We start from the raw sequence: 24,905 nt of genomic DNA on the forward strand, positions 1-24,905 counted from the left end.
CTCAGAACCTTTTCCTGAACGGATCAAACATCCCCAAGTGGACAGTAAAGACAGCATCGACAGCATCAGCTCCGTAAAGTGCGAGTTTGACTTTCATTCCAAAAATAAAACTCTGAAAAGGCAATGATCGTCGCGCGTAAAACGGCTTCTCCATTTACATAACTACCGCGAAAATGACATTAACTTCAAAATTTGTTCCCCCCCAAAAAACATTTTTAAGTGGTAAACTTGCTACACTTGGCAATTCAGTCCTCTGAACTCTCATGTTCCTTTAAAAAAATGAACCACACAACTGTGAAAGTAAGTAGAATCTCCAGGCGACATCCTTCTTCTGATAGAAATTGCGCAGGCAAACCGTTTTTAATCTACAGGCCAAACAGAGCAACTAGAAAACCAACAGCGGACTCTAACCAAGCTGCCTGCAATATAAATCGCCATGAACAACTACGTTCCGTATATATAGTGTGTACGAAGACATATGCCACTCCTTTTACAGTGGGTGGGCAGTTCAACTGAGGTAAAAATATGTGCTTATATCCCAGATGAAACCTTCAGCTCAATATGTCTTATTCTTGCTCTACAAAGCTTTCTCAACACAGTAAACCAGTGTATTACATGCCTAGAATGTGATCGGGAGAGAGCTTATGAGAATTCTAAACAATTAAAAAAAAATCAATAAATAAGTGAGTGGATTGAAAAAGTAAGATTGCACATAAGCGGAGAACATGAGTCACTATTACGCACTTTGTGTAATTATGCGTGTGGTGTCTGACGTTACCTGGCGACCAAGTCGAACCAGTTATATGCAAGGAAAGGGATTCTAAAACTAAACTTTGCTATCTTTTAACATAATCTCAATTTTTCAGCCACAAAACGTAATCTAATGCTCGTTTCACTCGAGTCACTGCCTGGAAAGGCACGCTGGGCTTTAATACGTGACAGCAATAGACAACACGTGGTCGAAATATCGGTGAAATTGTACGGTGTGGCTTTACTTAAGATTTTAATTCTCGGTGAGAATGTGGGTTCGGGTTCTCACTCTCATTCACTCAGCTGCAACCTGACAGAAGGGGAGTTGGAGAGCGGGAGGGAGGAGTTGTTGGCGTTTCCCTCCAGACATGCATCATTCCAGCCCAACCTGCAGCTGCTGCCACAGAGGCGGAGAGTACAGCATTGCGGGGATGACTGAGGCTGCACGTAGAGTCTACTTCTACAGGAGATCAAGCCAGTGAATCGGCTTTACCCCGCAAAAAAAAAAAGAAAAATAAGGACCATTATCCCTGATGTTCGTGATGTGCAGGAGGAGCTCAGCCGAGCCGCTGTCACTGGGTTAAAAACCTGCCAACCTTGAGGGAGGAGGTCGGTTCGGACAAGGCAGGACTCCTCGGTGCCGGATCAAACCTTCAACCTGGAAACGTTTGTTTCCTGCATCCGCGATGATTCTGAGCGTGACTTCTTGCTGCTGAGTAGAGGCAACCCTCCTCTTTCTCTCTCTCTTTCCCCCCCTGTCTTTCTCTCCCGCCTCCCCCCTCTGTGCCTCCCTTCCTTCCTTTCTCTCTTTTCTTTTGGTGGGTTCGGCGCAAGCTGCCCAGTCACTTCACTCCAGTCCGCCGGGAAAGCTGAACGCGATGGGACGACTCAGTTTCAGCACCACGGAGAGCGCCCGACTTTTTCTACTTAGTGTGCTTGGTAAGAAAGTGTGTGTGCGTGTGTGTGTGTGTGTGTGTGTGTGTGTGTGTGTGTGTGTGCGTGTGTGTGTGTGTGTGTGCGTGTGTCGTGACTCCTCACCGCAGTGTGTCAATGTGTGGGCGCGTGCACGCGCGTGCATTGTGTGTAGGCATCACAGGATGTGGAGGCGCGCGTGCGCGTGCGTGTATGCGCGTGTCCTGTATTTTCATTATTATTTCTTTTTTTTTTTCCTTTTTTTTTTTTGACACTTGGATGAGTTGGCACATTTCACGGAAAAGTCCTTCAGAGCCGGTTTGAGTTGCAGCTGGATACTTTGTTGGGGCTGCAGCCGGTGAGCGTGGCGCGCCGCTGCTCCCCAGACACTGCAGATCTCGGTCCACTGTGGTTTCACCCGATTTTGACTTTGCCACGAGGGGGAAAAAAAAAAAAATGGCGGTGACGTGTTCAGTGATCAAAAAAAAAAAAGATGCGGGGAGGGTAAAGATCTGAGAGGCCCTGGGCGAAACTCGCTCCCGTCCTTTCGCTTGCTTCTGCTGATTTTGCACGTTTCCGTGGTGGTTTTCGTGTGTGCGTGTGTGTGTTTATGTGTGTGTGTGTGTGTGTGTGTGTGTGTGTGTGTGTGTGTGTGTGTGTGTGTGTGTGTGTGTGTGTGTGTGTGTGTGTGTGTGTGTGTGTACGTGACGGTGTGCCAACCAATTAACTCCCCAGCTGACACATGGAGCATCACTTTCCGACTTTTGACGTCCCTGTGCCTCCCCGCCAGGTGCACTGGCGCTGTCCGTGGTGCTGGCGGAGCAGGAAGGGGAGAACCTGTCCGGGCTCTCCAACAGTCCGGACAAAGCCATTTTCGCCGTGCGCGAGAACGGCACGACCTGCCTGATGGTGGAGTTTGCCGTGAAATTCCTCGTGCCATATGACGTGCTCGCACTCAACGGGATAGACGTAAGGAGTCCCCACCTCTCGTGATTTTTTTTTTTTTTTTTTTTTTTTTTTAACACATTCATCAATCCGAAATGTTGGCTTTTAGTTCAGGACACACGGTGGACCAAGCCGATGTGCGCACTGTGGCGGTGAATACAAGGCGGTATGAGATGTGAAACATCCAGAAACTAATTTTGAACGAATAATTTCACTGTAAAAAGGAAATGTGCCGAATCTAGAAGCATTTACACCGAGTTTGAACCCTGCAGTTGGGATTTGAAGCAATGCGTAAAATGCTGACGTGTCATCACGCGCCCCACTACACAGAGGCAAATGCTTCTTAAACTTTTCTGAATCAATTAAAACAGAATGTGGAATTTGAATGATGAAGGTTGCACAAAAATAAACTGGTATTATCATTCAGAATTACAATTTTCCCCCTTTTCCTATAGCCTGCCCGAAATTATTGGGTTTTGAGTTCATCGCTAAATAAAATCCTTTGTGAACTTTGCCATTGTTATTGAACTTGTATTTCTTTACAGCTGATCACCGAGCAGACGTCGTTTACTCTGCCCCGTGGTGCGGAAATTGAGGGGGAATGTGGGAGCACGGAGTCAGAAATCCACATAACATGGAAGAACAAGGCCTACACGCTCCGCATTTACTTCTCTAAGGTGGGCGAGCAGGCGCCATATATCATTATATGCACTATATTTTGGAGGGATTTTTTTTATCTATAATATTTTTTCCAGAAATATGTAGGATCAGTTTGCATAAAGTGCTGACACGAAGAAAAGCGTTTCAAATGTCTGTCAATACCAGACAGGGAATTACGCACAGTTATTAGAGAAAATCCACTGTGGTGATCATTGTTCGGATCCAGGAATCACTGTGAATATAGATCCATTTATTCTCCACAGACTTTAATATTGTAAACACACTAGATTTATCACTGTAGTCAGGTGATTGCTGAGCGCAGGGCCACATCCTCCTCCTCCTCCTCCGTGTGACTGTGTGACTGCGTGTTGCAGGAGGTCCGCGCCAAAGGCGCAGAGGTGTGGAAGATCAGCAAGGTCCAGTTCGTCTACGACACGTCAGAAACGTCACATTTCATCAACGCATACAACCGTGAGTTTCCCATAAGCTTCTTTTTTTTTCCCCCCACCACCACTAAAACTAAAAATTCTATATTTTTATTCTTAATATTCTCAACATTTACTTCTATTACAATATTTTTCTTGGATCTTAAGATTGGGTAGGAATGCATGTCATTCAGCCAACTTCAACCTCAATGCCGATTTCTCAGTCTGAAGACAAAATGACTTACTTTTGACAGGATACATTTATGTAGAAAGCTTATTGACCTTTTTTCTCATAAAGCCTCCAGTGATTAAGGACGTAATTGTAACAGTACACCTTTGTCTGCCAGCAGATGAAGTGAAATAGCTGATATTTCAATGTGTTGTAGTTTTGTAGTGATGGAGGCCAGTAACACACAGGCAGAAACCAGCTGTATTCTCCCTCCCTTCACCGCTCCTGTCCTCCTTCCTGTTCCAGCCGGGAAGCACACGGCGAGCACCCACCGCCTGTCGGCCCTGGTGACCCCGGCCGGGCGCTCCTTCTTGTGCATGGCACAGCAGACCCTCACTCTCATTTCAAGCGACCACCAGAAGGGTGTTACTGTCTCTATGTATGACATCCAGATCCAGCCCTTCGACATCGCCTCCGACTTCATGTTCAGTGAACGTAAGAATGCCGACGGGCCGCCCCGGCACCGCGAGTCACGTGAAAACAACACAGATAATGAGAATGACAAACCCTTGTGGTGAAGGCGCTGTGGCTGTAGCAGACACTTTCTGAGACACACACACACACACATACCTCTGGGGGGGGGGGGGGGGGGGGGTTATTGCTGCAGTGTGAGGAGCACATCAGGCTGCAAGAGAGGAAGACAGGGTGACCACACAAAACAGATATATGTTGAGGAACGGAGGTTTGAAATGGTGAAACAAGAGGGGTGAGGGTCATCGGGACTTTATGAGGGGCAATCATATCCCTGCCCCGAATGCAGCCTTTATAGACATCTCCAGTGTACCTGGCCGTCCAATCACCTTGAAAGAACCATTTGCCCTGAGCTGCTGTAAACTAGGCTGTGCTATGCTCCGCTGCCTTCCTCCTGGTGTGTATTACTGCTGTCCACGGGGGAAAAAAAACACCTCTTTACTGCAAACCACATACACACACAGTAAAGCCAGCTGTGGCTCGGAGGCCCTCCCTCCCCCTTATCAAACAGCAATTTATAAAACTATACTGTATGTGGGGAAACGATATGCATTCAACCAAGCATAAACATGAGAGAGAAAAAAATAAGAATTGCTTTTTGTACATGTACAATTCTGCCTCCATTTTTTCTGGATATCACTGTAGTGATACCGCTGACCCCCCCCCCCCCCCCCCCCCCCCCCCCCAACCATGGAAGTACTCAAGCAAATCCAAGTGTGCTATTTGTACTACTCTATATTCATATATCTTTGTTTATTTCATTATATTTTTCTTTAACAATACTGTTCCAAGTGCTTCAGTCATTTTGTTGTATATTTTTGTATCTGGAAACCTTCAAAATGTCAGAAGCTATTTTCTATGTTTAGACATAAATGACCCATTATCGGTTTCAAACTCTAAAATACCACACATTAATACCTTGAACTATTCCACAATAGTAATTCTAACATGCTATTTTGTTTGGAGACAATTTGAAAATGATACATTTGATGATATTATTAAACATTTAATTAAGTTGATGCATAATTGTGCTTTCAGCTTCATTCTAAATTATTGATATCAATCCATAAGATCTCAGTTGGGGTCATCCTAAAGAGACAATTAACATCATTTTAGACAGGATGTAAGGCCAAATGTTTAATTGTGTTTCAATATTCCACTTCTTGCAGCCTTCAAGTGCATCACAGACCAGCGGGAGCGCCTGGAGGAGACCCTCCCCATCATCCTGGGCCTCATCTTGGCCCTTATAATCGTCATCACAATCACCGTCTACCACTTCCACCTCAAGCTGACAGCAACTCAGCCGCAGCTCCCCAGAGATCGCTCCATGTACAAGAACATGTAGCGGGCAGCTCGGCAGCGGCTCCCTCGGCTCCCTCCAAAGCTCACCTGATAGAAAAAGAGACTCGTCTCCGCCATGTTTCCAATCTCTTTAACACCAGGGAGGAATGCTGCCGCGTGCTGGACTGAATCCCTGATTGACAAACGTGTGTAGCCTGTCCCATACTGCCCACTGGACCTTTCCAACAGCTAGAACACAAGTTAATCAGACGGCTTGGAGCCGAGTCGGCGAGGTAAACCCACCATCTGACTGCTGAACTGAATCAAAACGCCATAAATAATCACGTCACAGAGATTAGAATTTCCATGAAGATTACTTTTTTGTTTTTGTTTTTTTTTTTTAAATAGATTTTCTTTAGATTTGAGGGTCGTTAATTATTATATAGTCACCAGCTTTAAGTTCCACTTCTCTTCCACGACATCAGCGGTAGCTAGTTGAACATTTCAGTCATATTTTATCCAGATTGTCTTAAAATAAAAAAAGAAAGAAAGAAAGAAAGAAGTGAAAATCCTACGCCTATGCCGGCCATTTGCCATTCTCTGCTCTCTCTTTGGAATTGCTGCTAAAAAGAAGAAGAAGAAAAAAAAAACCCAGTTGATTCTGTATCCGCTTGATACTTTAATATATTTTTGTTCATTTTGAATGCAGCCATCGTGTCGACAGTGGACAGTCTTGTAGTGTGCAGTGCAGTGGCATTCAGAATCATTACCAGTTGCAGTGTTTTTACCTTGATGTTAAATCTTTCTCCATATCAAGGGGAGGGAGGACATGCATAAAGCACTGGACACAAATTAGGAGGGAAAGAATTTATCAGAGTATCATTAAAGAGTGTTTATGAAAATACAGAGATGTCATAAAATTAAAAAAAATATATATCTAAAAAAATTCTATGTGTAAATTATTTTGGGAATTCAAGTCTATGCATAAACCTCTGCTGATGCAATCCTGTGCAGTTTCCTTCTGTTCCATTTGAAATAAATTGCTGGAATCATCTCTGCGCCCTCGTACGATTATTCATCACGTTACAGTACACTCCCCTTGTTCGTCCTACGTGGGGAAAAAAATAAAAATAAATCCCCACATGCAGTGACGAATGTTTGGGAGTGACTGGGAGGAGGTGACGGATACACCTGTCAGAAGGCACGACGCCCCAAATGAAGTATTGATTTTCTTCAACCCTGGAAAGCAAAACATGATATGAAGGAGTCTAATTGAAAATAAATAGAACATTTGTGTCGACGACGCCGGTTTGCTTCAACGGCATGGCTGTCATACATCATCCTTAGTCACAACCCACTGAAGCACAAGCCTCTAATCCAGGTTTTCATTCGCTTTACGGTGTTGAAATGGGCTTTATAAACAGTGAGATCAGAGATCGCTTGAGTTTTTTTGTTACCCCTCACTCTCACCGACCTTTGCAATGTAATGTACTGTGCGTGCTCAACACTACATCACTGCTCGTTCTGCATAAATCCTACAGCTTCTTTATGCACAGGAAGCATTTCTCAACTTTATGTGGTTTCAGGAGAAACCTCTTGAGGCTTTAAAACCTGGACACACCACGACATTACCAAAAAATCTGAACATTAATCTCTTTAAATCATCATAAAATAACTAATTTATGAATGTAGACTTTTGAAAAAAGCGGCTGTTTTATCTGGAGACTGCTGAAAGAAGGTAAAAATTGAGTTTAGGTGAAGTATCTTGGACTGTTTCTGGTGTTTTGTCCTGGCATATACAGTAGAATGGACTTGACCTCTGACCTTATTTGTGCAGACGGGACAGTTCCGGAGCTAAACCCGGACCTCGAAGCTCCCAAAGCGCTTAAAACGTATAACTTATACCCTTATTTTATCAAAAGAAAGAACAATTACATTTCTTCTTCTTTTTTTTTATTATTCCAAACAAACTTGTTTATTTGTTTGAGTGACAACGAAGTAAACATTTTAAAAAACACATCAGATGCAACTTGATTGACCTGCTCCTTCCACTCCGTCCTATTTGCATCTGCTTCGAAACAGACGAGTGTGACGGACTTCTTATTTAAAAGGTCACCGACTCCACGCCAGGCTTCGGTTTCATCCTTGCTTAAACCCTGCAGACCCACCGGCTGAAGCGCTTGACTTTTTATTTATTGGGCTGCCCGCGAAGGTATCTCTCTCTTCGAATGAAGCGCCATTCTTCGTCTGAGCCGAATCAATATCCCATTATAGTGTATCGGTGGGAAATGGCTTAAGGGAGAGAAAGAGAAATAACCTAATAAATTATGGTAACATCAATCTGTGAGTGTGTCTTTTGGCCTCGGTGTTCAAAGGTGCAGTTCGGGTGCATTTGTTGGAAATGAGAACTGTTGAATTCAAAGATCAATGATGAATTGAAAATAAATAAATACAAAAATAAAAAAAGAACAGTTGATGATTGACCTCCCTTAAATAATCTTGTGCTGTTTGATTAAAACAATGAGACACTGAGAGAGAAAATAGGAAGAGACTGCAGAAGGTGATGGAGGAAAAATCCATGCAACACATCTCAATGTTTTTATGAGTGTTTTCTTTTTTTTCTTTTTTTTAATTGAAACCAGCTCCACTGATAACAAACATGCAATATCACTGTACAAGCCAAGACCACAGATAAGTGTTACTCATTCAAATCTTGACACACTGTCAAGGATTAGCTAGCACACACACACACACACGTACACGCACACACACTCACACTCACACACGCACACACACACACACACACACACACATACACACTCTTTCAGATGCTGTACAGAGATAAACACGCTCCGTCTCTTTAGCTCTCTGACACACGCTCACGCACACATCCACGTACGCACAGTCATATTTACATATCACAGTGAATGATGGGTAAAAAAAAAAACGACGCGGGGAGGAGGATTACACTGTTTTCCTTTTCCGACTAGAGATGAGGATGGCAGCACAGTTCCAGTGATAGCAGGTGTGTGTCTGACTGAGGTGGGATAAGGAGTGAGATGATGACAGTGAGGGTGTGAGTAGAAAAACCAGACCTTTTATCAGCATCCTAAACTCTGAAGGCGCCTCCGATGGGCACCTCTTGGCATTTAGAGAAACACAGTGAGACTATATATATATATATATATATATATATATATTTAAATCAGGTCTGCATTCAGTTAATCTTTCCTTTTCGTCAAATCCATTCAATCTGTGCTACATTTTCAGTTATTACAGTATCATAAATACAGGGCTTCGTGGATTCCATAGGAGGTGTGGGGTATTGCTTGGATGATAAAGTAACTGTCTGCCAAATGCGCTTTCAGAAATGTAAATAAAATCCAACAAAACAAAAAGAAACACAAAAAAAAAAGGCCACACTACTAAAAACAAAAATATATATATACCTTGAATTTCAATAAATAAATAAATATTTCAAAATGTCGTACAAAATTCTGACATTACCCTTTTTCCAACATTTAATGGAAGTTCCGTCTACAAATGTAAGATAATAAATATATTTAGAATTTTTAGTAACAGGTTTAGGTGGGTTTATTTGGGATATCTCTTATATCTTTAAGCAAAAACTGGATTATAAACAGTAGGAAAGATCTCTGCAGAAACTATTTAATACTGCTCATATCACAATGGTTACGACACGATAAAATACTGCAAATTATCAAAACTGTACAGGAAAACTTACAAGTTTCTCTAAAATACATTTTCACTGTTAAGTGTGTGAGAGGAGAGATGCAACGAGATGCCTGTCAGTGTTTGAGCAGCAGCAGCAGCTTGTCCGGTCCACAGTGGACAGTCTCTCCCATTCAAAAACAAAAGAAAAAAAAAACTAAGACCTTTTCTCTCTAACACACTGATTGTTCTGCCCTCGGCTGCTCTGGCCCGGAGCAGCGCTCCAGCCCTCCGTGGCGCCGCCGCCTGGTCGGGCCCTCTGAAGCTCCTGCTGGCTGCTACAAGTCTACGTGGAGCTGAAGACTCCGAGCCTTGGAAGAAAGAAGACTGCGGCAGGGCGAGCCGGCACACACATGTTTACTGGACGTCCGGTGAGTTCCTCCGGTGCACTCTTCTACTGCAGTTTCATTTTGTAGTTTTTGTTGGGGTTTCTTTTCTTTTTTGTTTTTTTTTTTTTGTCCTCTGTTGTGTGCGTGTGTTAACATGTGTCTCTTAGATATTCCTCTAGCTAATCTACGTCACGGTTACAGGTGTGAGTGTCAGTGTGCGCACCACCACGTGGTAGGGTGTTTTTGGCGTGGTGAGGGCAGTACCACCCTGGTAGTGCGTGTAATATATGTGTGTGTGTTCAGTGTTAGAACTCGGGCGGGCCGGCGGCTCAGCGGTGGCGGTAGTGTCTCATGAGCGGGACGATGCAGGACGGGGGTCCTGACAGCTTGAGGAAGGGGTGCTGGAGGAGCTCCTGGGCTGTGGCCCTCTGCGACGGCTCCCTCACCAGCATCAGGTCCAGGAAGGACCGCAGCACTGACGACACCTGGAGGACACAGACGCGGACCGGGGGTCAGCGGGGGGATTTTAAACCGGTTAAATGCTGTCCATGCTGTATATGGCTTTTCCAAACTCAGGGAGATGACACCAGCTAACGGTGAAGGCAGGACACACCCTGGACGGGTCGCGGGTTTATCCAGATGCAGAGGGTCAGACACTGATTTTGGATTGTGGCTGGAAACTATAGGAAACTTCCTCTGACTCCTGTTGGGACGTTTCTGCAGCATTTCATTGCATTTTACACCTGAAGGTTTCATTAAAATTGGATTTATGTTAACATTGTAGTCATTTCTTGTAGAAGTTGTTTGGTTTTTGTGAAAATATAAACATTTTCATCATGTATACACACATAAAAGTTAACTTTTCTACCGGTCTGGTCCACTCAAGGTGGAACTGGGATGCATGTGGCCCCGGAACTGAAATGTGTTTGACACCCCTGAACTTGAACTATCGCGACACTGTTGTATTCATCAGCTCACCCGAATGGGAGCCAAAGTTTGCAGCACAGCACACTGAACATTTTAAATGAAAATGTTAATCTCTTCATCTCATCTCATCCATTCTACCTACAATTCTGACTTCCTTCAGTTTAACATTCAGTATAAAAAGTAATTAAATTCCAACTCTCCATAATAACCTTTAAACTCATGTCAGCATGGCACTTTTGACTCTTGAAACCTGTTGAATTCTCATCAGAATCCATATCTACGATGTCCTTTTTGCTACTTAGCAATTTGTGTAAGCAAATTGAAATCCTGAATGTTATTTCAGGCCATCTTCTGATCACCGGTTTGCTTTCAGAGTCCTATCGCTCCGTGTTCACGTGTCAAAGTCTCGTTGGACGAGACACTAAACTAAAGTTCATCTTACTGGTGTGCAGACATGATTCAAACCCAATATCCTCCAGCCCGTCCTCAGGATCTGCAGAAGTCTCTTCTTATCTGACGTCTAATGTGTCACTTGTACAGACGCTTGTTGTTTTGAAGCCGTCCACATTACAGTCTCACCTTGTGCGACTCTTTTAGCCGGGGCGGCAGGTTGTCTCGTATCCTCCTCATGGCCTGCAGAGGGGGCTCGTTAAAGTAGGGGGGTTCTCCATCCACCATCTCGATCACCATGATGCCGAGAGACCAGATGTCCACCTGGACAGACCCAGAAACGCTCAGTCACAGCAGAAACAACAACAACAACGACGAGCAAAAAATAAAAATAGGGATTTCGCAGATGATCCCATGTGTCGCTCTCACCTCGGTACCATAAGGCAGTCTCGATATGACCTCCGGTGCCATCCAGTACGGCGTTCCCACGAGGGACTTCCTCTTGGGAACCTCTTTGGAAACTTGGGCGCAGAAGCCGAAGTCTGATAGCTTGATCTGCACACACACACACACACATCATTCTCTACTCACGACAACGCAGGTGCGCTGACTTACAACGCAGCGCGTATCAGTTCAAAGGTGCGTTTCCCCCTCATGATGAAGAGCTCCCGCTGATGACACTAATCTCCTGTATTAATGGTTAATTGTGCTTCAATCAATTACGTCCCATCGACTCATTAGGAGGTGAAACACGGGATGTAATTACTGGGGCACGCAGTGGTAATGGATGACAGGGAGTTTCTCCAAATGACTGGTGACAAGAGACAATATGGGCACCTTTACAGAAGGTCAGCGTGCCGCGACTTTAATTTACAGCAGAATTGCAAATTTGCGACTCCTTGATTAAGGGGGCGAGCGTTCAACACACAGGAGTAGCACTGTTCACTCACCCTGCCGTCGCTGGTCAGGAGGATGGAGTCGCTCTTGATGTCACGGTGGATGACGCCCTGCGTGTGCAGGTAGGACAGCGCCCGCAGCACCGACAGACACACCGTGGCTATCTGCTCCTCGTTCATCCTGCGGCGAAACGCGGGGGGCAAACGTTTCAGCTGTACGCCTCACGTCAAAACTTTACGAACTATTCACATCGTTTACTTTACGTTGCTATGCAACACCCTGTAACCCATTTATTAATTTGGGTTGTGTTCATCTTCCTCCTTCTTGCTGATATCTTCAACAAGACGCTCACTGTACAACCAGTTACAGATGATTGATATTTATACTGTCATAGAAAGAATTAGTTTTTTCTCCCAGAGACTGTTTTGGATCATTTTCCGCAATATATGGATATTTTAGCAGGACAAGGATGCAAAATGTTAAACCTTTAATTCACAACGCAACCTATTATTCTTATTTTGTTGCGCGCCCAAAGTTGATGTCAGTCCAACACAATGGACGCGCAGCAGATATGGAGACATTCGGGCCTTTAGCCTGCAGCAGCTGCAGAGCAGGCAGGAGGGTCCCATATGGAGGGACGGGGCGATGCAGTCCGACTGACTGAGTTCACGCACAATCTCACGGCTCCACTGAACATTAACATCCAGACCCAGCTGGCCGCGCCGCGCTGCGCATTTGTGAGTTTGTGCACGCTCCAGTCTCCCATCATGTACAGTACACATGCAGCAGTAAGAGTGCCACGGATTGAGGCAACAAACATATTGAATGCAGCGGAAACATGCTGCAAAAAAGAAATCGGCATTTTATTGCGCAGTCTGAACAAAATGCATTATGGGAAATAAGGAAGGAAACCCTCGAGCTAAACACACACACATACACACACACACACACACGTTCCAGATCGGAACAGATTTTATTGTCACACATGTATGCTTTTACAATCACAAGAGATAAATGAGCTTTCTGTTAATGGAAAAACAACTGACTAAATCGAAATGAACGGGATAGAGGTGTGTTCACAAAAATCCAGCCACCGCCCCCCTCCCCCGCATCCGCCGCCAACACACAACTGAACCAGCGCAGGTGATTGGAAAACAGGATCACTGAAATAGAACATTGTTTCACAAAGTGAAAAACAATTTTAATGAGCCTGTAAAGGTTATCAAGGAGAGCCGACTCGCACCTACGTACAATCAGATGCACATTTGTGCATATAATACGTGCAACACACACACACACACACACACACTGCAGTAAAATCATGTACACATTTAGCTCAGTCACCAAATTAAAAAGTACAGCTATAATCTAAAAGTTTAATTGTTGCTATGATACAGTGTTTGTGTTTGAACGTGTGTGTGTGTGTGCGTGCGCGCGTGCAGCCTAACAAGCTGATGAGGGTTTCACAACGCGAAGTAGGCAGCAGTTATTTCCACAACAAAAGGCTCAACAGAAATAGCACAAAGCTTTCACCTGGACAATATAACTGCAAATTACCGAGGCTGAATTTACACCGCTGTTGTCCTGAGGCTTTTTTTTTCTTCCCCCGTGATAATACCTAATAATCAAATCAAGTGCCGAGTTTCTATGGCTGCTAATCAGAAGGAGCTGGGAGATTTTAATGACGTGTGGCTCTTATATTACAGTTCTCCTTTCTTTTGCATTTTTTGTCACAGAAAAAGGTGAATAAAGTGATCTTCACTGTTTCTGATTGGTGATATTCCTCATTATAATTAAATCTTTGTCCCAGATGCGAACATTCATAGGAGGCAAAAAGTTAAAAAAAGACAACGTGTCTAAGAATATCCTTCGAAAAGCACTCGTGCATCCAAAAACTCTCCTTTTTTTCTTCTTTTTTTTTTTTTTGCCCACACACCCACCGAACACACAAACAGCCAAACATCTGTGTGGGAGACTGTTCGAAATACTTCACAGCAGTGGCGGTGCTCAGCCTCAGCAAAGCGTGTTATTAGCATCCGACACCGCGCAGCGCTAATGCTGACACTCCACGCAAATGACAGTAATTAAACACCAAGCACAAAGTAAGCTTAAAACAATGAGGCGGCAGCTCGGAGACGCTCGCCGACAACGTCGGGGCCATTTAGAAAAGTTGGAGAACAATAATCCTAAAACTATTAAGTGAAGACTGGATAACAGCCAACCTGCCTGGTTTTCCTTGGGAAATCTTAAAAAAATTTTTTTTTTAAGATTACAGGGATTTTAAACAAGTCATGTTTGTTGATGTGAGACATCACATTTCTTTAAAAAAAAACAAACTGAGGATATAATTTTCCTCCAATCAGACGCCTTCCCAGTTTTTAACTGATGGCACAGACACACAAATCTATGACCGCCGAGACTAAAAGATATCGCCACGATTGGTCTTGTGACCAAAGACAATGCGACAATGCGTCAACTCACTGACCAACACAAGTGCGGAATGAAATGACGTACTGATCAGAGTGACACTAAAACCCAACTAGCTTCAATGTTTTAAAATTTCTCATCGCCCTATTGGAGATAAACATTCACGATGCATGTGTGGCCACCTGACAGTCGCTGGCCTGTTCCGCCGACAAGGACCTTTGTACTTTGTACTCTGTACAGAATTCCAACTTTTTACATTTGGGACTTTTTAGCTGACCTCAAGAAACACAAATAAATGTTATTTATATGGAAGTCGAATTTGTTGGAAAGTGTTAAACTGGTATAAATCACATTTTGGTTCACAACTTACCGCTTAAACAAATTTGCCACTGGTTGTTTTCAATCAGTATTAATCGAATCACCACATGCTGCCAGTGTCCTTCAAAATCAAAACATATGTGGAAAAGAAAAAAACGGGATTGCTGGTTTACCTCGTGTGAGTCACAATGTCAGTGAGCGCGCCGCCTTCCAGGAACTCCATGACCACCCACAGCTCGTCTCCCACCAGGTAGCTGTTGTACATGTCCACAACGTTCTCGTGATGGTAGTCCCTCATGATCACCACCTGGAGACACAGAGCGAGAACAAAAAGCTAACATTGTGTGTACGCGGTGCTAAATATATCTGCATACATGCAAAACACTTAGTGTGTATCCTTGATGGTTGTTTATATCACATACACACCATGGAAAGCACACGCCGTCTGAGTTATTTGTTAGGTGTATTCATGTAATTTCATTTAAAAAAAAATTATTATTAATATAACTTTCCATTGTCTAATGCGAACATGTTCTGGAGGCTTAATTATAAAAGGATTACATTCAGAAATTAATAGGATTACATGGAGCAAATTAGTTCCCAACTGAGCACCCACTGCTTCCACTACATTGTATACACACGTGCATACAAGCTGTACATTATTTTTGTGCCACACCAGCAGTTTGTCTGCAAGTGAAAACGCCATGCACGCAAGCATCCCTGAATGCATTTACAAATGGCGGGATTGAGTGTGATCTCTTCTTAATTTGAGCAAATAAATGCAATTGCAGTGAGAGAAATGTGTCACCGGTCTAATTGCTGTGGATATATGTCGGAGAAATGGAGGCAAATGGAACTTGTGTGTGTTTTAAATTAATTAACCAGCAAAAGATGTATTTTTATCTATCTGGCATGGAGTGGCATGTTTAATGGTGCTATTTAAATCAATTTAATCTCCGCTGCTGCCTGTTTGAGCTCCCAAACAATCTGTGGCAAATCGACAGGCGTCACGTTCTGAATTCACGCTCGCTAAATCTCACACGGGAAAAACGCGCCGCGGGAAAGCGGGCCCGGGTTCCTGCGCGAGCCAAGAAAAGCAGATAAACGCGCCGCAGCCGTGCCAGCGACTGTCAAGTCGTTCACACCTCATTGAAGAGCAGCTCTCTCCTCTGCTGTTTTCTGAGGTCCATCTTCTTCACCGCCACCTGTTTGCCGCTGTGTTTCTCGCTGGCGATGCACACGATACCCGTGGAGCCCTCGCCAATCTTAATGAAGCTGTCCAGGTATTCCCGGGGGTCACCTGACGGCAAGCAGAAACGGTTTTGGTGTCGTGGCCAGCAAAGAAGACAAACATACGCGTATGAAACACAACATACGCGCCACTTCTGAATCCAAATCGAACATTTCTCACCTGGATTGACCACCAGCTGAAGCGCCGCTCTGAACTGCTCGTGGGAGACTCTGGAGGGCTGCGTGTCGGAGCTCGAGCCCCAGGAGGGAGGGGGGTAAGCCCCCGGGGGGATGTAGGGCGATGAAGGTTGGGAGTAGGCCCCCTGGATTAAAACATAAACAGGCATACAAAGTCAGAGGGAAACATTTAAAACCGAAAATTTATTTTTGAATTCATTAGGAACAAAAATAAAAAAATACTGTACCTGGGGGGTGTACGGGGGGCTGGGCTGAGACGGCGGGTGATGGTAGGGTGAGGGTTTGTAATGGTGGAAGATAGGGGGGTACGGTAGGTGCACTGGGGGGTAGCCAGGCGGCTTGGAGTGGCTCTGAGGTAGCTTAAGAGGCCCTCTGGGGTAGGTGTCGCCGCCTGCAACCTGGAGACTGTCGTCGCGTGAGGATCGCTCATAGTCGCCCTGGAAGAGACAGGAAATGGACAAATAATTACAATTTTATTTTATTTTTTTAAGTTGCTGTGAAATCTGTAACATACACATACAAGTATTACACGCATGAGCCACATCAGGTCTCCTTGTGCTTTAGAGTAAAATAAAGTAAAGCAGTAACAGTAAGTCGCCGTTATATAAGAAGGCAGAGATTTAGAATAGATGCGACACTGAGCTGTCTAAAAAAATCAAGCAGCTTGATAATCTAAAGCAGAAGACTTCAGATGCTCTGTTCATTAATGCTTTTAACGAGCAACATTTTTACTGTTCAAACCCAGGAAGTGATTACATTCAATAATGAAATATGAACTTGTTGTACACTTTCAATTAAAGGATCAGAGAGTTGTAAATAGACATGTTTGTTGCAGTTTACTTCTATATGCTGACTTGCAGAAAGTAATTTTTGTGTCAGATGTGATGGAAAACACGTTAATCATTCGTCAGTCTCAGGACCTCCTCCTTCACGAACACCCGATTCTTCTCTATAGTTTCTTTTGAAACGCACGCATGAAGCATGCTTGAGCTCGAGAGGCCGATGAAAAAGTTGTATCACTCATTCACACACTGAAGAGAAAAGCTCATGGCTCAGTAAGTTTCTCGTCAGCGCCCTATAAAGCTTATAAAATTGCAATCACAATCGCAATCCATCATTCATCTATTGACATTTATTAACAACAATGGCCCAATGTTTGTCTGGTAAAAGAGGAAGTAAAAGAATAAAAGAATAAATAAACATTAATAATACTACGTCGGGGAAATTTGACTGTTTTAAGGTGTCTGTGCAGTGTGAATGTGTGGTATGGTTTATAATCAGGTGGTCAGCATAAATATACTTCCACATGAGCAGCAGCTAATGAAAAAGGCGAATATAATAGGAGACTTCACAAATATAACGAGTAACATTTGCTGTGGTAGAAAAAGGAAAATGATCCACTTTGTATGTTTATTGGTTTAACAAAATATTATAATAAGTAATGCAAAGTGGCTGAAAGGACAACATACAGACTAAATTCAATCACGATGAGCCACGCCCAGTAAAATCATCTTGAGATACTCAAGAGACGGAAAGTATCATAGAAAACTCTTCATCTCCGCCTTTTTTTTTTTTTATTCATTTCTATCTGCGTATCCCATTTCTCTTCACACTTCCTCACAGAGACGCACACACACACACACACACACACACACACACACACACACACACATACGGGGCAGGAGGAGGAGTCCTGACGGTGTAGGGATGGTGTATAATTACATAGTGTGAACTCTTTTAATCAATCACTCTGAGGCAGGTGCATGTGGGGGTGCTGGGAGGCCCGGTCTCGTGCCCCACCACCACCACCACCACCACCACCACCACCGCTGGCCGGCGCCGCTCGCTGGCTGTCAGCCAGGGGTCTCCTGATCCATGTTGGTTAAACGCGCATTAATCTGAGTTTGGCAGGGTAATCAACAACCTAACTCAACTGTGAAATTGAATTCCGCGGTGGAACATCGTTGGGCCAGTTTTATGCTAAGGCTGCAGAAAGGGAAAGTGCCGCAACATCAATTTGTCACCGAGAGCTGCGGCACTGAGCTCACACTCGCCACAAAACAGAGAGAAAGGGGAGAAGGGGTAGTGTGTGTGTGTGTGTGTGTGTGTGTGTGTGTGTGTGTGTGTGTGTGTGTGTGTGTGTGTGTGTGTGTGTGTGTGTGTGTGTGTGTGTGTGTGTGTGTGTGTGTGTGTGTGTGTGTGTGTGTGTGTGTGTGTGGCCGAGCCTCTGTGCCGTCTACTGTAACATCCCCACCGGCTCCCAACAACAGCAGGGGAAAGAAAAAAAAAGAAAAAAGAAAAAAGGAGGATTTACTTCAGTGGGCTGAATGAGACTCGATGAGGAAAAGAGAAGAAAAGGCAAAGAATGAGTGAGGAGAGAGAGGGGTGGGTTCCTTACAGGGTCCATTAGCCAAGAAGAATAGTGATTCTTAAGCTTTCCGATGCTGTGACTATTAGGGTACAGTGTGAGATATATATAAGAATCACAGATACTGTACATTTCCAGAAAACCAAACACGTCTCACAGCAGAACAACTCAAAGTCACAATAGTGAAGCAATATGGAAGAGAAATGCCCCCCCCCCCCCATGTTGCATTCCTGCTATTCTTGCATTCTCTGTGGCTGTTTTTCTGCGAGTGGCTATTTACTGAGGCATGCAGGTTAAATGGTTTTTCATCAAGGCACCCTGGGATCTACATCAGCAAAGCCAGTTTTCCTCTCGGCTGCTGGACGCACTGTGTGCGAGGGAGGGATGGCTGAGAGCTGTGATAACAGCGCTAACTGTATAAAGGGCTTAATGAGGCTCTGAATGTTTTCAAGAGCGATGTGAAGACTATTTAAAGCCATGATATGACCACTTTTTTTTTTTTCTGACTTACCCCCGCTGTTGCATTTACCAACATCGTTTGCCCCCTCCTATTCTATTACTTTCAACCGTAACAAATGTACCTCCTCTACATAGCGGACATGTAATTTGAACTGGAAGCATATGGTTGTATTACAGTGCCACTAACACATACATATAAGTGTTTTTCTTGCTCTCATAGGTGGAGTTTCTGTGTGGAGGAATCTATGAGGTGTATTTTCTTCCTATTTGCTCCATTGGAGTGTCACACAGAATCTATTACAGCTAATACACATACAGTCCATGCACAATGGAAAGTTAAAAACAATGAGACAAGATATTTTCTCATGCTATATAAACATTTTTTTAATGTAGTATAGCTTTGCCGAGAATTTTGTCCTAAAATATGCTTATCAAAATTTAGTTTGGATTTGTAATTTGTAAAATCTTTAGTTTTGCACATCCATAACATAGTATTACACAAAGTAAAGTATCATATAGTGACAGTATAGCCTCTACAGGGTGAGATTTGCCAATTTGCCAACTTTTCCCATCCCCATTCTGTTGAAATCTTTCCATTACCATGATGAAATGGTTCACCCGGTGACCAAACACAATACGTCATATAAATAGATTTTCAAATCGGAGTAAAGCAGATCCTCCACCTCTCGCATATCAAGACTGAAACTCACGTGCAAAACTCATTCTGCACACATCCACCTCGAAAAGAGTAGTACATCTTGCTGTATATTTACAATGTGATACCAGGTTCAATGGCTGACACACAGGTTAAATAGCATTTACTGACAAATGTGAGTTTGAATAATTTACCATGAAATTGAAAGCTATAAGTCTTTATATACGACCTGTGACCAGCACACCAGCATATCCATTACGGAGCCATTAAGAACGGCCTTGCATTACATTTGGGGAATTTTCTCACCACTTCTTACTGTTTTTAAATCTGCACATGGAATACTGTATAATGCTTCAGTTTATATACACAGATAATCGTCCCTCTATGCAGATGATACATATCTGTGTCAGGAGGATTGGACTGTTTAATTGACCAAAAGCAATTTTAACAATCGTTGTGAGATCAAACATAACAGCAATAAAAACAATCTATTCCTGATTGTGATCAGAGAAAACTTATAATATTAGGTGTAAATGATCAATATGGAGGGTTTTTTCACCCAATTCTTAAAAGGAACACATCATTTGATCTCTTCTTCTGTCATAATTTCCCTTCATGATCATTGTCATTTTTAGTGCCATCCAGACTTTGGCTTTTCATGTCTGCTTTGATGTTTCTCTTCCTGATGCTCACTTCTTTCTCCCTCTCCCTTTGATCGCTACTGTCCTTTTGTGTCTCCGTCTGGTCTCGGTAATTCAGGGCTTTCTGGTCAATGGTCGGCACAAGCATTAATTGATCTGTGTGCAGAGACACTGGCCACTGCAGAAGGGCAATTCTTTATGTGGCAGCTCCTGCCTCCTTCGGGGAAGAGTAGATTAAGAGCTGACACCATCTATCAGGCCGTAGTATCAGGGGGGAAAAGATAGTTAGGAATCAGTAGGAACGAGAATGAAAAGAGATCAAGAGTGAAGTTACTAGATCATCTAATAAAAAATGGAAGAAAATGTGAAGTTATATCTGTGTAATTGTCTGTTATGAGCATTGTGAAGCAGGATGTAACGAAATACGCTTTTGGATTTTACACAATTTGAATCCAAACACAAAGTATTTGTGGCCTTACCTTGGTTAAGGTCTGCGAGTTCCCCAGGCTCTCCGAGAGACGAGGGTAGGTGTAGGAGCTGTATGGGTGGGCCTGTGGTGGGTTCTTGAAAGCCCCGCTGGCCGCGTAGGGAACGTTTGGCTCTTGAAGTCCGGAGCCTGACCGGGACCGCTGCCTGATAGCTGGCGTGGGACTAGTTTGGGTGATGTAAGAGCTCTTGGGACGCTTTTCGTAATCGTCTCGCAGACCGCCGTAGCTCCACTCACTGTCCGGATAGTTGATCTGCTCGCTGTGCAGGGAGGCACGTGACGGCGTGCCAACCGAAGTGTCCCGGTAGTCTTGGCTGGATGAGCCGCCCACTGACGCCCTGTAGTACCCACTGGAGCCAACGCCGCTCCCCACTGTGGAGGCCACCTCGTCGGCCGAGCGCCCTTTACTCTCCAGGTAGGTGTGGTAGTCTGGGGGAAGCTTGCCGTAGTCCGATTTCTGAGGCATGGCGTCCGGGTAGAAGGGACTGCGTATGGGGTGCGAGTGGCCATTCTGCTTGGTGAACCTATAGTGCCTCCCGACGGCCCAGTCCCCGTCGATGGAGAAGCTGGGCTTGCCGGGATCCAGAGAAAAGTCCCTGCTTGAGCTGTCCAGATCACAGGAGTATCGGGAGTAGTAGTGGTTGAATCCATTCTCCTCCGGAGCAGTGAGATGACCACTGCCTGAGGGCTTGGAGCTGGTCCCAGCCTGATGGGGGCCGGGTGGGCTCTCTTTACGCAGGGAGTTGGACCGTGTTACCGAGATGTTGTCAAACTCCTCCAGCAGGCCATTAATGGATGCATCTTTGGGCGGCCGGTTCCCTCGAACAATGGTCTGCGGGAAGGAGAGAAAGGATCATACTTAACATACAAGAGGGCCCGGAGAACGAGAGATTGATGGTGACAGCCCGGATACGCTGCGTAGCAGAGCCATTCAATTTCAGGTAAACCATTCCGAGCTGAAACGTGAATGAGATGAATTGAAATTCCTGTTTGACTGACTTCACTTAAATAAAAAAAAAAAAAAAAAAAAAGCAACATACAAGTTCTGGCAGGAATTTCAATTCATGTGTATCAGGGCTTTGTCCCAAGCATGAAACTATTCATCACAATAAAATGAACGTGGGTATTTGCCGTCTAAGAGAACAGCAGGCACACATCTCTACACAACCGCTGGTGGTTGTGAGATGGAAATGTGTGTAGGAAACGCAAATAAGATGAATGATGGGATACCGCAGACGCTAAAAAGGAAACCAGTGGCGGATTGAGCAAGCTAATTTCTGCCCCATTTCCCTCGCAACGGATTAGCTTCACTTTCAGTGGGCTGATCGGGATACGTTATTAGTCGTGAGGTTTGGTTTGGCGCTCGGCAGGCGCACGAGCGTGCCATGCGCTTGCACACACAAAGGGAGAGGGAGAGAGAGAGAGAGAGAGAGAGAGAGAGAGAGAGAGAGAGAGAGAGAGAGAGAGAGAGAGAGAGAGAGAGAGAGAGAGAGAGCATGCATGCTCACATCTGCTTCAAAGCAAAGGCGGCTTAAACATCAGGGGTGCTGCTTATCCCCTCCTACCTTGTGTTAAGCCCGTTACATGGCTGTGTCGTGAGTCATGGGGAACTGGTTGCTACAGCACTACTTCTTGAACTGCACACTGTTGGAGTAAATCGTGCATGTGTGTGTGTGTGTGTCTGTGTGTGTGTGTCCCATTACCTCACCATCAAGACAGTAACAGAAAAAGTAGACACACATCCCTCACCTGCCTCTCCGTCTTTTAACTTCTCAGTGGAACAATGGAAACATGGAGCGTGACTGCTGAGAGGAGGCCGAGCTGCAGAGATTATTTGAATTTCAATTTACATAATCTAGTTGAGATCCATTTGGGATGATCGAACTAATCTATAATGGACTTGCGTGCTGGTGGTTTTTGCTTTGCCCTGCGTGAGAACAGAGTAATAATTTCCATTGTTCCACTTAGACTTATGCTTGTGTTTTTTTTATTTTGTTTTTTTTTGTTTTTTATTTCAAAAATCCGATATGAACTTTTGCAGAGGCGCACTACTGCAAATATAGTCACTTCCACCTTTGTAGGCATTTGTTGAGCCTTAATCTAAGACTCGACAATGTCACATCAGCAGGTTCTTCAACCCTTTGACAGTGTCTCACGCCTTGCTGTCTGTCACATAGCTGTCATACTTGTCTCCATTGTAGTATGTCCATGTCACATGTGCTGAGGCAGAAAACCCCGGGATAATTACCAACTCTCAGCAACATTGTGCTGGCACGGGGATACATCAAGACTTCTTCACGTAGCAGCCTACAACCTGTCATTGCAAACACAACCTCTTCCATCCGGCTCATCGACTGGAGGAAATCGTGGCCCAACATGGCCTGTTTGTTATCTTTTAAACCTCAAAAGTATCTCTGCATCTTTCAATAGTGGCTCCCTGAAGTCTTGACATGATTAATAGGAAATAACGTTAAAAAAACTAACTTTGTAAGGACTCATCTTTTACCTATAAAGGGCAAAAAAACAGCTAAATGTGGCTTTAAAAGATATTAGAGCCTAAATAGTTGAAATTCTAAACGTGGTAAAATGGATTAAAACAATAAAAAAATAGCTAACTACTGGGAAAAATGGAAGGTTTTTTAAATAAAATGGATAAAACAGCATAAATTGACAAAAGAGCTGAACAACTCATTGAAAAAAATGAAAAAAGTAAAAGAGTCAAAATGGTTAAAATGGCTAAATTCTCTCAAAAATGTTTTGCTAAAACATCTATTAAAACAGCTACACATTTAAAAAATAATAATAAATTGGATTTCTATGTATAACAGTTATGAGCTTATAGTTAAAACATGTTTTTTTGTGGCTCCACCTGATTTTCATTGGGTGGTGACTAAAGTTACCAAAGTGGGTTTGGTGATACTTAAAAATATTCTTGATATGTAAAAATATTTACCTGAGCTTCTATTGCACAAACCTTCACTGACTATCACCATCTATCTACCCACCTTCTATATAAGCTGGTTTATATAAGCTTGCTAGTTTAATAGATCGTTGAAACTGAAGGGAATGTGTGCAGACGCAGTGCACAAATATACATATTGCAATATGTTCTAATAATGAATCGCCATGCATTTAGATTTACATGGATATTTATGGACATTTTTAGCATCTATTGTCGTTTGTTTACAGTATATACATCTCGTTGTAGACGAAAGATCTCTTCCGAGATCTCAGCTGTTTCTAAGGGTGCTTTTGTTCACACGTCCACCCCCCTTTTTCTATTCTGTTACTTCTCCCTCACCTCTTCTCCACTCCAGTTGCTCTCCTCTGTTTGAAAGCTATAGGCTGTTTGGCTCTGTGAACTGGAACCCAAGGTGAAACGGCCTATAAAAGCAGTGTGTAAAAAAACCCTGCCGAAAGCTGAGGCTGCAGGATGGATGGTCCTTTTTTAACACGTTTGGCGAAAAGGGAATCTGTGAAGCTCTGCACAGAGGTTTTGAGTCGAGTACAGAGGGGCCTGAAAAAAATCAAGACATGTACACTCATGAATACAGTCACACGTGCTTTTTATGTTGTTGAGCGGCGTTGTCCTGAATAGCAAGATCCCAATAATGACTCGATAGTGCTGGAGATGTGCTTAATCTGCTGACGGTGCTCGCATTTTCCGTCATTCGTCGGTGATTCAGGAACTAATTAAATTGGCAGACAGCGGTAGGGAGTGTCGTGTATCTCATAAAACATCATCGTGGGTAATCGATAAGACCGCGTGTCCGGGAGCGTGACTGGTACGAGGGGATGGAGGCAGTCCGAGGGAACAGAATAGGCGGGTGAAGAAAACCCGAGGAGTGACGGGGCCGCGGAGGGGGAGCGGGAGACAAGGTTAATTGTGTGCCAAATCACTGTCAAACGGTCGGCATCAAGCCTGGAAATCTCCCCATTAATTTGAATTAAGGGGGACTGATACGAGCTTCCTCACATACCCCCAACACACCCCCCACCCCCACCCCCTTCCTCTCACCCCCCCCCCCCCCTTCGTCTTTACAGCTCCGTGAGCCTTGTGCACGGGTCGTGTTCAGCGGCGGCTCTGACAGCAGCCATATTTCACCAGCGTGAGGCGTTGGCCTGTCCTTTAGTGATAAGCTGTAATAGATCTACTCTCTCAACTCACCACGGC

General features: G+C 44.1%; 2 protein-coding genes across 2 annotated transcripts in view; one reads left to right on the forward strand and one right to left on the reverse strand.

Moving 5' to 3' along the window:
- Positions 1-1,628: 1,628 nt before the first annotated feature.
- On the forward strand, positions 1,629-5,737 carry lamp5 (lysosomal associated membrane protein family member 5; the record flags this gene model as incomplete). Its single annotated transcript, XM_080514531.1, has 6 exons — positions 1,629-1,689; positions 2,453-2,631; positions 3,153-3,284; positions 3,642-3,738; positions 4,168-4,356; positions 5,562-5,737. The coding sequence occupies 6 exons, from the start codon at positions 1,629-1,631 to the stop codon at positions 5,735-5,737; spliced, it is 834 nt and encodes a 277-aa protein (XP_080370657.1).
- A 4,258-nt stretch (positions 5,738-9,995) lies between these two features.
- pak5 (p21 protein (Cdc42/Rac)-activated kinase 5) overlaps positions 9,996-24,905 on the reverse strand; it is a 36,489-nt gene continuing 21,579 nt past the window's right edge. Inside the window, exons 3-11 of the mRNA XM_080513535.1 lie at positions 20,724-21,563; positions 16,349-16,558; positions 16,105-16,246; positions 15,839-15,993; positions 14,867-15,000; positions 12,002-12,128; positions 11,481-11,606; positions 11,241-11,375; positions 9,996-10,219 (exon numbers count right to left, since the gene is read on the reverse strand). Of these exons, the coding sequence (XP_080369661.1) occupies positions 10,064-10,219; positions 11,241-11,375; positions 11,481-11,606; positions 12,002-12,128; positions 14,867-15,000; positions 15,839-15,993; positions 16,105-16,246; positions 16,349-16,558; positions 20,724-21,563 (2,025 nt within the window). The 3' untranslated portion in view covers positions 9,996-10,063. The remainder of the gene's footprint in view (positions 10,220-11,240; positions 11,376-11,480; positions 11,607-12,001; positions 12,129-14,866; positions 15,001-15,838; positions 15,994-16,104; positions 16,247-16,348; positions 16,559-20,723; positions 21,564-24,905) is intronic.

The sequence above is a fragment of the Blennius ocellaris genome, assembly GCF_963422515.1.
Source record: "Blennius ocellaris genome assembly, chromosome: 18".
NCBI classification, from domain to species: domain Eukaryota; kingdom Metazoa; phylum Chordata; class Actinopteri; order Blenniiformes; family Blenniidae; genus Blennius; species Blennius ocellaris.